Raw genomic sequence first — 12,222 nt, forward strand, 5'->3', positions numbered from 1 at the left:
TACACGGTCAAAGTGAGAGGTCCTTTAGGCACTTCAGATCAGATCACAACTTGGTGATTGTCTCTTCTCCAGTGGCACCTTTATCTCATGGCTATTCCCAACCTCGTGTTGTTTGGCATTACAAGAATGCAAAATGGGATGACCTGCGAGACTTCTTTTCTTCTTTTCCGCGGTCGGATTACTGTTTCAAAACTTCTGATGTCAACGTTTGCTCAGATCGTGTCAGTGAAATTATTCTTGCAGGAATGGAATCCTTTACCCCACACTCCACTTTAAAATCTCGTCCTTTATCTAAACCTTAGTTTTCCAATAAATGTGCTAAGGCTGTTCAAGAGAAGAATGTTGCATATGGTAATTGGCTCGTTTCTAATTCTTCAGTTTCATTTTCTGCCTACAACAAAACTCACAACAATTGTAAAGCAGTTATTAATCAGTCCAAACTAGAGTTTGGACTGATTAATAACAGGCTAAGAGTAGAAAATTTGCTTATTTCCCTAATGGTAGCCGAGCAGTCTTGCCAAAGCTATTGACGCTATTGAACTATTGACAAGAGACCAAGAGACCATTCTTGGTCTCTTGCCAAAGCTATTGGCCGCAACTTTCGCCCATCTCTTCTCCCAACTCTGTACAGACCAGATGGTTCTGTTGTCACTTCAGCCAAGGATAAAGCTGACCTGCTAGCATCCCATTTTTCTTCCTGTATTAATAATCTTGGTAAAACACCTCGCACCATTCCCAACACGCTCCATTCAGTGCCTCCTGTGGTCTTCCGTCAAAAGGATATCAGAAGGATTTTGATGAATCTTGATGCTAAGAAAGCTCCATATCCTGATGGTATTTCTCCACTTGTTCTCAAAATCTGTGCTCCTGAACTTACTCCTATTCTTTGCCGGTTTCACTTTCTTATTCCCGAGGTGTTTTTCCTTCTGCTTGGAAATTTGCTCATATTCAGCCAGTTTCTAAAAACGTGACAAATCCCTCCCATCCAATTATCCTCCCGTTGCAATTACTTCTACTCTAAAGTAATGGAGAAATCAATTAACCGCCAACTCTTAAACTACCTAGAAACCTTCCGTCTGATCAACGATCGACAGTATGGATTCCGTCAGTGTCGATCCACTGGTGATATTCTGGCTTATGTTACCCATTTATGAACTAATTCAATGGAAAGGTTTGGTGAAACACAAGTAGTTGCTCTTGACATCTCAAAGGCTTTTGATCGTGTTTGGCATAAAGGTCTTCTTAACAAACTTCCATCTTATGGTTTGCCAACTGTTTTTAGTAATTGGTTATCCAGTTTTCTCTCTGATCGCTCACTGATGGTGATGGTAGATGGCTCTCTGTCTTCCAACCTTTCCACTAATGCCAGTGTCCCCCAAGGTTCAGTTCTTTCCCCCACTCTTTTCCTCTTGTATATTAATGACCTTCTTCCATTGACTGGAAATCCTATCCATAGTTTTGCCGATGATAGTACATTGCTTTCCACTTTCCATTTTGAGAAACCTTGTCCTGCTCAATCAGCTTCAACCTCTCGAAAATCTGCTATCAATTCGTTAAATGCCGATCTTAAGGTAATTCTCCAGTGGGGCAAAGACAACTTAATTGATTTCAACCCTTCTAAAACTCAGTCTTGTCTTATATCTCGCAAAAAGGATTCTTCTGCTCCTATGCTTATCTTTAGTGACACTCCGATTTCTAGACAAAATGATATATCTGTTTTGGTTGGGGATTACCCTGACTTCTAATCTCTCTTTGCACAAGCACATTACAAATATTGCTTCCTCTGCATCTGAAAAACTTGGTTTCCTCTTTCGCTCTCGGTTACTTTTCTTCCAAACAGCTGCTCACTCTGTATAAATCGCAAATCTGCCCTGCCATGGAATATTGTTCCCACAACTGGGGTGGTGTCCCCAAAACCTCTCTCAGGCTTCTTGATTCCATTCAGAAGAGGGCCGTTAGGTTAATTAATGATTCGTCTCTAACAGAGTCTCTCCACTCGCTTTCTCATAGATGTACTGCTTCTGCTGCATGCCTCTTCTATAGATACTTCCAAGGGCACTGTTCTGAATTGGCTTCCATAATTCCCGCTCTCTCTCTTTCAAAACAGTCTGAACACGTTCCGCCACCAGCCAACATCCATTTACTGTCCAACTTCAAACCCACAGAATCAACTTTTCATTTTCATTTATGCATTCAACTGCCGTTTTCTGGAACAACCTTCGTTCACACGTATTTCCTGAAAATTACAATCTACTGAAGTTCAAGTCCAATGTCAACAAATATCTTCTTTCGTCTTCACAACCTCCAACTCAAGCACGGTACTAAGTACTATAGGTTCTAATATCTCTCGTGTTTGGGGTTCACATGAAAAGAAAAAAAAAAAAAAAAAAAAAACAAAGGCAATCCGAGTACGAGTACTCGAGCGATAGGCGAACGATTGGGTATTTCCCAATCCACTATATGGAGGATACTGTCAACAAACCAAATGAGTTCATATCATCTGAAACCCGTCCAGTCATTGTAGCCTGCGGATTATCCACTCCGGAGGACTTTTGCTACTTGGTTTCTTCAATAGAATCGGTTCGCAAATGCTGACTTCAAGCGGGATCGCTGTTCATGCGAACTCCCGGTCAACGTCCTCTACCACATGGCGAAGGCATTTCGGACCCTGCAATGCTATGTGATTCGTCTTTGTTCCCCTCAGTGTTGCCAACTCTTAATAATATTTCCCGCTAGCCGCATACTCAAAATCCGCTATTTTTAACACTTGACCCGCCAAATTTTTTAAATTTTCATTTGTTTGTACTTTGTAGTGAATAATAACAAACAAACAAATAGTATATATAAATAGTTATTTATTTTTCTGTTTTTAATATAAAATCAATATCTAAAAATCTAAATTAATTTCGAAATTCAATACCTCCTCATCATATGCTTCTTGTGTACCTATTTTGCGAAGCACTTCTTCAGGTAAAACATAATTTTTAGAAAACTTTTCAACTCCTTTGAGCCCGTATCGTATTGATAAGATTGCATTAACCATGCCAACACTCATTCTGTTGCGTGTTTTGTTTTTTACTAGATTTAAGTTGCTGAATATTCTTTCCACATCTGCATTGGATAATGGCAAAATTAAAATACCCAATGCAAATTGGCTAATTTCTTTAAATGGATTTTCACCGCTTGCATCTCGATATTTCGAAACTCCTGACCAAAAATTCATTGTATTGTAGATGGTTTCCCATTTAACGAGAGTAATGTTTATATACTGTTGCTCAATTTTTCAGTTTCTACTTCAGACAATTTTAAATTTTGTAATAAATTTATCAGTGGTTCTTTTTGTTGCTTTAATATATTGTTAACTGAGATTAATGATATTTTTTCTAATTCTTTATGTTGTCCTGAAGGCGTTGTTTTAATTGATGATACAAATCAATCAAGAAATTACGACCTCCCTCTCTTATTGCCATTTCATCTGATAAGTTTATTCATTATTAACTCATTTATTTTTATTTCAAATTGGTAATCTAAATATGGTTTAGGGTCTAAATAATTATTAATGTCCTCTTCTATCCTTTCAATATGTGTATTTGGTAAAAACATTTTATTGGCAATCATCGACAATAGCGTGTTTAAATCGTGTAGTAATAATGTAGGATCAGCAGTATTTGATTCAAAAGATTTGTTTACTCTTTGTACTTCAGATAAGATAGGTTTTCAAAATAAAAGATAATTACTTTCATCTTTGAACATTGAATAAAGAAGTTCTACGGTATAACATTTGTCAGTCAAACGCGAGTTATTTCAAAATGGGCTTTTAATTCAATATACTGTTCTAAAATTCTTGTTATAGCAACTTCAATGGATAACCACCTTGTTTGACACGAATGAACTATCTTTTTCGGATCTGCACCATCGTTTGTGGCACTGTATAAATATTTGAATTTATTTTGTCGACTAGTGGATTTACTAAACCAATTATAAGTTTCAGCGATCATGAATTCTAGACTTCTAGGGAATGTTTCGCGTGTTGCATGAGATACTGCTAATTGCAAAGAATGACATACTGTACGCATTTAATTAATATCAAGTTCGGTACATCGGACTTCAAATGTGTATAAACGCTGTTATCAACTCCAATCATAACGCTAGCATTATCTGTCCCAATGCCCACAAGATTGTTTAAATTTTTCCAGCGTTATTTTAATTGAATTTGAAATATTTTCAGCATTACACTGATCTAATTCTACAAGAGCTAAGAACGTAGAAAGTCTTTTATCGAATTGCTCATCATAATACACAATTGCAATACCTAATAGTTTTGTCACACTAATATCGTTTGATTCATCTAGTAACAAACTATAATTTGCAAAATCATGAGCACTGACTTCAATAAATCTTTCTGAAAGTGGGGGTGTACGATATATTTTATAATGCCGCTGCATTTTGTTCGATGAATTTTTAAAGTTTTGGCTGTTTGACCTTGGAATGCATTCTTACATAATTCACCAAGGTGGTCTATTGCCAGTATTGAAGAGTGAGCACGAACAAACAAACTTAACTTTGCTTCGGCTTCCACTGTTTGTAAATTCTTGGTGGGAAAATTTAATTTAGATTGGTTGCCTGATCTATTAGGTGAAAATGGTTCTGCTGACTTAATGTTTGAAAGTTTTTAAATGACTTTTTAATGTCCGAAATTTTAGCAGTAAAATCAGACTTACATCTTGCTCGAGTTGGATGTTTTGGAATCTCTACTAACCAGGCTTTGAATTGTGGAAAAGCTAACCATTCCTTCCGAAAATTTTGGGTATATTTCGTTTTGTTTTTGTCCGCCATTCCGTAAGGTAAGGCTTATGGCCAGTCCGCCTCTATCGATAGAGAAAAAAATATGAAATCGTGAAACGCTTTGAGCGAAATGAAAGACCATGTGATATTGCACGTGCTACAGACCTAAATGAGGCAACGCCGAGAATTACAAAGAATTGCAGAGATAATAAAAACAACTTTGATAGCAGAAACAACTCAAAGTGTAATTAAAATCCATTAACACACAACGAATTGGAAGAGATGGAACGGCTGTCATCTGTTTGGATAGAAAATCAAACAAAAAACAAGTTTGCTTACGACAGAAGCAAAAGCATTAGCAATATTTTATTACGACCTTTACGTAATAAAAAAATACGTAATGATCGTAATAAAATACGTAAGTATTTTATTACGATTATTCATTTTGTTTGAGTATGTTTTGGTTACAAATGTGTGTTCAGTCTTGGGTGGTCGGCACCTAACCCAATTTTTCCCATAGGGCCTGTTGTTTATATTGCACGAGGGTTTCTAGGAACACAACTATCGTGCTATACGAGGACTGACTATACTAAGATATTATTACACTGTGGTTATTAGAAATAATTATTACTTATTACTCTTATTACTCTGTGGTTATTAGAAACGTTGAAAGAGATGTCAGTAATTCGGATCGCATTTCTTGGAAGCCAAACAAATGACGAAGAAAAATGATCCAATGCCATTCCTTCGCGGTTTCAAAAAAAGGCGTCATTAGAATTTTTTCCACATATTTAGATTTGATCCAACAATTTAAAGCTATGACCCAATGATCAGGTCGTTTGACCGCGAGCGTAACTACGTAAAATTGTTGGGGATCTCCTCAAGGAAATCCAGAATAATATAAAACCGATTCTTCGCTTTATAAAAAAAAAAAAACTATGAAATATGATATCCCTACTATTTCAATTATGAATTATTTTTATTGTTAATTAAATAATTACTTGAACAATTAATTTAATATTTCTTAATTTAAATGTTACATTGCCAAAATACATAAAATGCTAAACATTTATACTCTTCCCGCTAAAAAAATCCGCTATCCGCTATTTCATATTTTAATCCGCTAAACCTGAAGCAATTCCGCTAAATCTAGCGGGAAAACCGCTAAAATGGCAACACTGGTTCCCCTACACCTCCTGTAAGTTTGTCGTACTGGTAGTGAATCACCCTGTATATATAAACAATAGGGATGAATATTAAAGTTATTAGCCAGATCAGGTTAATGCCATCAATAGCAGATTGTACATTACATCAGTCTGTAATCTAGTTATTATTGCAAAAGCACAATAAGTATTATACAGAGGCTGAACATGTATATGACTATAAAAGTTGATAGCCAGATCAGATTAATGCCGTCAGTAGCAGATTGTACATTACGTCAGTCTGTAATCTAGTTATTATAATAAAAGCTGTATACTGTTGTGTTCACATACTTGTTCAGCATCTGTATAGTATTTATTGTGCTTTTACTATAATAACTATATATATATTTTTTTTTTTTTTTGTGCTGTCACAAACTGTAATCAACTCTTCTCACCGAGAAGTAAGGTAGTACGTATCACAGAGTAGTACAGTATATCATACTAGCGTGTGGTAGATATATGTAAGTAGTGGCAGATAGTAGAATGTTGAATAAGCTGCGTTGAAAGATCGGGGAAAGAAAAATGTCAACTACTGAAATCACAAAAGAGAGCATAAGACAGCAGGTGTGGAAGTATTTAGAAGACAATGACATTGCTTGTTTCCCAAGACCAGTTTTTCATAGGATACCTAATTTCAAAGTGAGGTATTTCATTTGGATCCTAACAAGCAGTGTAAATTGAGTACATATAACCAGGGAGCGTCTCCACATTTTCAGGAATCACTAGCACACTACTGTAACACTAGGGATATGGGAGCAACAGAAAATTAGATTCCGATAGGATATTTCTGTCTATATATGCGTGGAGCCACGTGATTTGGATATATAGGCTATTGCAAGGGCGGTTTATATTACGGAGTAGTTACTACTGTGTATGCACTCGGTTATAAAAATTGCTAACTCTTGGCTGTTATCTTACCTAATTAAAATTGTGCATTTTGAAAGAAAAAAAAATTGATGTTTCTCAGAAAAGGTTTCTGAATCATTTTCAATTATTGATTTCAAAAATGACTGGTTTATATCCATCACATCAAGTTTCTTAAAAAATCAAAAGAAAATTTTATTTTTTGCAAATTTTTATTAATTTCTGCAGAATTTGTGCACTGAAATTATAATAAAATGCTACTTTTACCAGACTTAAATTCGTTTTGAAAATACTAGAAAAAGGATAGTGTGATAAAAAGTCCACTCAAAACTTATTTTAAAAGCTGAACTACAATGGGTGAAATTTTTGTTTCTTTCATTCATTTTCTTGCAGATCCTACTTTATAGTCCATCTTCAGTGTGCAGCAAAGTTAGATATTCCACCTTAACTGGTACTTCATCTCCATGTCTTTTGTTCTAATGAAACCTATCACCCTGTTCTTCACTAACAGTTCCTATATTTTCTGGGAGGTAGTTGATGTAGGGTGTAAAGATGTAAAATGTGCATCTTTACACTAGAGGGACCAGACATCTCGGATTATGCAGGATAGTCCAGGATTTAAGTTGTTCCCCCCTGCATTATAAATTGCCGTGGATTGAACATGTAGCCACTTTACTTATATAATGAATCACGATTTTGCATTTTTTATTTAATTCTGCATCATCAATTGTTTCATCAAATCTGGATTGATGTGTGAGGGTGGAAGGAGGACAGTTTTGGGGTCTACCAGTAGTTTCTGGACTATGTAGTAGTATATAATACCCCATCACCAGTAGCAGTAGTAATGAAGCCATGTGATGCAAGAAAGAAAACATATCAGCTTATGTAGCAAAAGCCCAGAAAAAAAACCAAAAAAAAAAACCAACAACAATTTGACACATCCATTCCCTCTAACAGTTTGTCCAGTTCCTCCTTGAATTTATTTAAGCTATCAACTTCCACAACAACAGATGGAAATTTGTTCCAGCAATTAACCACCCATTGGCTAAAGCCAAATTTCTGCACTGGTATGTAACCTGAGCAAGTGGAAGAATCCCATCAGATTTCAGTGTCCTCAACCCATTCAAGGCCTTATACACCTCAATTAGATCACCTCGCATGTGCCTAGTCTCTAGCCACTGCAATTTGCAGAACTTAAGCCTTTCTTGGTAAGAGAACCCTTTCATTCCCCTCACCAATCTTGTTGCTCTTCTCTGTACAAGTTCAAGCAACTCTATACCTTCCTAAAATGAGGCCTCCAGACCTGTACGCAGTATGCAAGGTGTGGTCTGACCTTTGCCTTATACAAAGAGATAATCACCTCCTTTTCCCTACTAGCAAAATTCCTGTATATCATTGACAATACTCCATGACCTGCTCTGCCAGCCAGACAGCCTGTGTGCTTGCTCAGAAAATTTCATATCTGACTGCACAATTACTCCCAGATTTTTTTCATTATCTATCACCCCTAAGTGTTGTACCATACAGTTGGTGCATTTCTCTGGGGTTATTTCTACCCATATCCAGTACTTGGCATTTGTCAATGTTAATAGTAGTAGTAGTAGCTACCTTCACGGTAGCTCAGTGGATATAATTGCCATCTTCGTCGCACTGCGTGGAAAAGACCTAAGTTCGAATTCCATCAGTGAAGCGAGGAATTGGAATTTATTATTATACCCCTGGCTTTTAGCCGTGAAGGGTATTGTGTACGGCATGTGCGTTTTGTATGCAATAAAGAGTTCTTCTAGTAGTAGTGGCATGTGATGCAAGAAAGCAAATGTATGAGCTTATGCAGCATCAGCCAAAAAAAAAAAAAAAATCACACCATTCCCTCCAAATGCCTGTCCAGTTCCTCCTTAAATTTATTCAACCTATCAACTTTCACAACGACAGATGGAAGTTTGTTCCAGCAATTCGCAAGGCTTTTGTGGATTTATTGGATGATTGTTTTCTACATCAGCATGTTCGGGAGGCAACTAGAGGGAGGAATACTCTTGATTTGATTATCAGCAGTGATTCTTCATGCCTTAAGAATCTGCAGATAAATGAACCACTAGGTGGCAGTGATCACAGTGTGCTGAAGTGGGATTTACTCAAAGAGGTAACTACCATTAGGGTTAAAGGGAAGGGTTATTGCTTTCGTAAAGGCGACTACGATGGACTGAGACAGTATTTAAATTCTATACAGTGGGATCAACTGATGATGTTACCAAAAGCAAATGCAAAATGGGAAGCATTCAAAGAACTTATCTTGGAAGCTACTAGGCTTTACATACCAACTAAGAAATGTTGTTCAAGGTTTAGGCCTAAATGGATGTCAGATGAACTGATGAGGCATATGGCAGAGAAGAAACATGCATGGGATACATACAAATTAACACGTGACACAGAAGCCTATGATAGATACAAGTTGATATGCAACCAAGTTACAAAGGAGGTTAGGCAGGCGAACGCAGATTACGAGAAATCTTTGGCAAGGGATGCAAAGAAAAACAGCAAAGAGTTCTTTACTTATGTAAACTCTAGAAGGAAGGGGATGAATCAGATTGGTTCACTTGATATCGATGGGTCAACTGTTGATGATCCTGCTCAGGTAGCTAACAAACTAAATGAATATTTTGCATCGACATTCACACATGAGGAGTTATTTAGTGAGGGGAAAGCCAGGGGTGTATTCAACTCTAGCAGTAAGCTAGAGAATCTTGTAATAATTGAGAGTAAAGTGGAGGAGAAACTGTTGAAGATAAACACAAGAAAGGCACCTGGGGTGGATGGGATCTATCCAGTTATATTAAAGGAGGCAGCAGAGGAAGTAAGCAAACCCTTAGCCATAATTATGAGAGCTTCCTTGGACTCAGGGGAGGTACCCGCAGACTGGAGATGTGCAAATGTGTCCCCAATTCACAAAGGAGGATCAAAGGCTGACACAAGCAATTATAGACCTGTCAGTTGAACTTCTGTTCCAGGAAAATTAATGGAGGCACTAGTTAAAGAAACACTGCAGGATCATTTAGACAAGACTTCAGTTATACCTCGGACACAGTATGGTTTTGTTAAGGGGAAGTCTTGCCTGACCAATTTGATTGGATACTATGATGCAGTCACAAAGGAACTGGATGCAGGGAATGACTTTGATATTATATACTTGGATCTTAGAAAGACTTTTGATACTGTTGCACATGGAAGACTGCTGCACAAATTGGAGCAGTGTGACATTGGAGGCAAATTGCTGCTGTGGATAAAGGGGTGGCTGAGGGGGAGAAGACAGAGAGTGGTAATCAATGGACACTGCTCATCGTGGACTAATGTTATTAGTGAGTCCCTCAGGGCTCAGTGTTGGGTCCATTTTTGTTTTCTGTATTCATAAATGATATTGATGATGGTATATCAAGTTTAATGTTGAAGTTTGCAGACGATACAAAGGTAGGCAGGGTTGTCAAGGACACTACTGACACTATGCTGCTGCAACAGGATCTGGAAAGGTTGAGCAGATGGGCTGAGAGGTGGCAAATGAAGTTTAACATTGACAAATGTAAAGTACTACACATGGGAAATGGCAACCCCATAGCAACGTATCAACTCTGTGGTACTACACTGACAGTGGTAGAGAATGAAAGGGACCTGGGGGTGGTTGTGCAGGCAGATATGAAGTTCTCTGAGCAGTGCAGACAGGCTGCAAGAGTAGCTTATGGTGTATTGTCAATGATATATATATAGGAATTTTTCTAGCAGGGATAAGGAGGTGATTATTCCCTTGTATAAGGCAATGGTCAGGCCACACCTAGGGTACTGTATAGAGGTCTGGAGGCCTCATTTCAAGAAGGATGTAGAGCTGCTGGAACGAGTACAGAGACGGGTAACAAGATTAGTGAATGGAACAAAGGGGTGCTCTTACGAAGAAAGGCTTAAGTTTTGCAAATTACAGTGTCTGGAGACTAGGCACCAGGGAGGTGATCTGATAGAGGTGTATAAAGCATTGAATGGTTTGAGCATGCTCACTGCTGATGGGATTCTTCCTCTCGCTCAGAATAATCACCTGAGAGGGCATAAATTCAAATTGAGTAAAGACAGATGTAGGATCGACGTGCGGAAATTTGCCTTTAGCGAGCGAGTGGTTGGTAGGTGGAACAGACTTCCATCCCTTTTCGTGGAAGTTGATAGCCTAAATAAGTTTAAGGCTCAGCTGGACAGGTATTTTGAACGAACAGAGGGGTGAAGTGGAAGTGGTTTTTTTTTTGGCTGATGCTGTATAAGCTTGCTTTCTTGCATCAAATGCCTCTACTAATGCTAATGCTAATGCTAATTAACCACCCGCTGGCTAAAGACAAATTTCCGCACATCTATTCTACATCTGTCTTTTCTTAATTTGAATTTATGCCCCCTAAGGTTCGTAATCTGAACAAGTGGAAGGATCCCATCAAAATTCAGCGTGCTCAACCCATTCAAGGCCTTATATACCTCAATCAGATCACCGCGCAGGTGCCTAGTCTCCAGCCACTGCAATTTGCAGAACTTAAGCCTCTCTTGGTAAGAGGATCCCTTCATTCCCCTCACCAATCTTGTTGCCCTTCTCTGTATACACTCAAGTAAATCTACATCCTTTCTAAAATGAGGCCTCCAGACCTGTACGCAGTACTCAAGGCGTGGCCTGACCATTGCCTTATACAGAGGGATAATCACCTCCTTTTCCCTGCTAGCAAAATTCCTATATATCATTGACAAAACTCCATGACATGCCCTGGCAGTCTGTCTGCATTGCTCCGAAAACTTCATATCTGCCTGCACAATTACTCCCAGGTCTTTTTCATTTTATGCCACCTTAAGTGTAGTACCACACAGTTGGTACGTTTCTCTGGGATTACTTCTACCGATATGTAGTACTTTGCATTTGTCAAGCTTAAACTTCAGTTACCACTTCTTAGCCCGTATGCCCAATTATCTAGATCCTGTTGCAGTAGCACACTGCCATTACTGTGATTAACAACCCTGCCAACCTTTGTATCATCTGCAAACTTCGACATTAAGCCTGATATAACTTCATCAATATCATTGATAAATATACAAAACAACAGTGGACCTAACACCGAACCCTGTGGGACTCCACTAATAACATTAGTCCAAGAAGAGCAGCACCCATTGATTACCACCCTCTGTCTTCTAGCACTTAACCATCATTTTATCCATTGTAGCAACTTACCCTTAATACCATTCTGCTCCAATTTGTACAATAGTCTTCCATGCACAACAGTGTCAAAAGCTTTCCTGAAATCCAAATATATGATATCAAAATTATTTTTCGCGTCCAGTTCCTTTGTAACCACATCATAATATC

At 38.0% G+C, this 12,222-nt stretch overlaps 1 protein-coding gene across 2 annotated transcripts in view; it reads left to right on the plus strand.

Annotated features, from left to right (window-relative positions):
- The first annotated feature begins 6,444 nt into the window (after positions 1-6,444).
- The window catches only part of lost (methenyltetrahydrofolate synthase domain-containing protein lost), a 32,233-nt gene continuing 26,455 nt past the window's right edge, over positions 6,445-12,222 (plus strand). For both annotated transcript variants that reach the window (XM_090384954.1, XM_090384955.1), the window contains exon 1: positions 6,445-6,626. In XM_090384954.1, coding sequence (XP_090241080.1) covers positions 6,510-6,626 — 117 coding nt within the window. In that variant the 5' untranslated portion in view covers positions 6,445-6,509. The remainder of the gene's footprint in view (positions 6,627-12,222) is intronic.

The sequence above is a fragment of the Mastigoproctus giganteus genome, chromosome 11, assembly GCF_048544385.1.
Source record: "Mastigoproctus giganteus isolate SK-2022 chromosome 11, ASM4854438v1, whole genome shotgun sequence".
NCBI classification, from domain to species: domain Eukaryota; kingdom Metazoa; phylum Arthropoda; class Arachnida; order Uropygi; family Thelyphonidae; genus Mastigoproctus; species Mastigoproctus giganteus.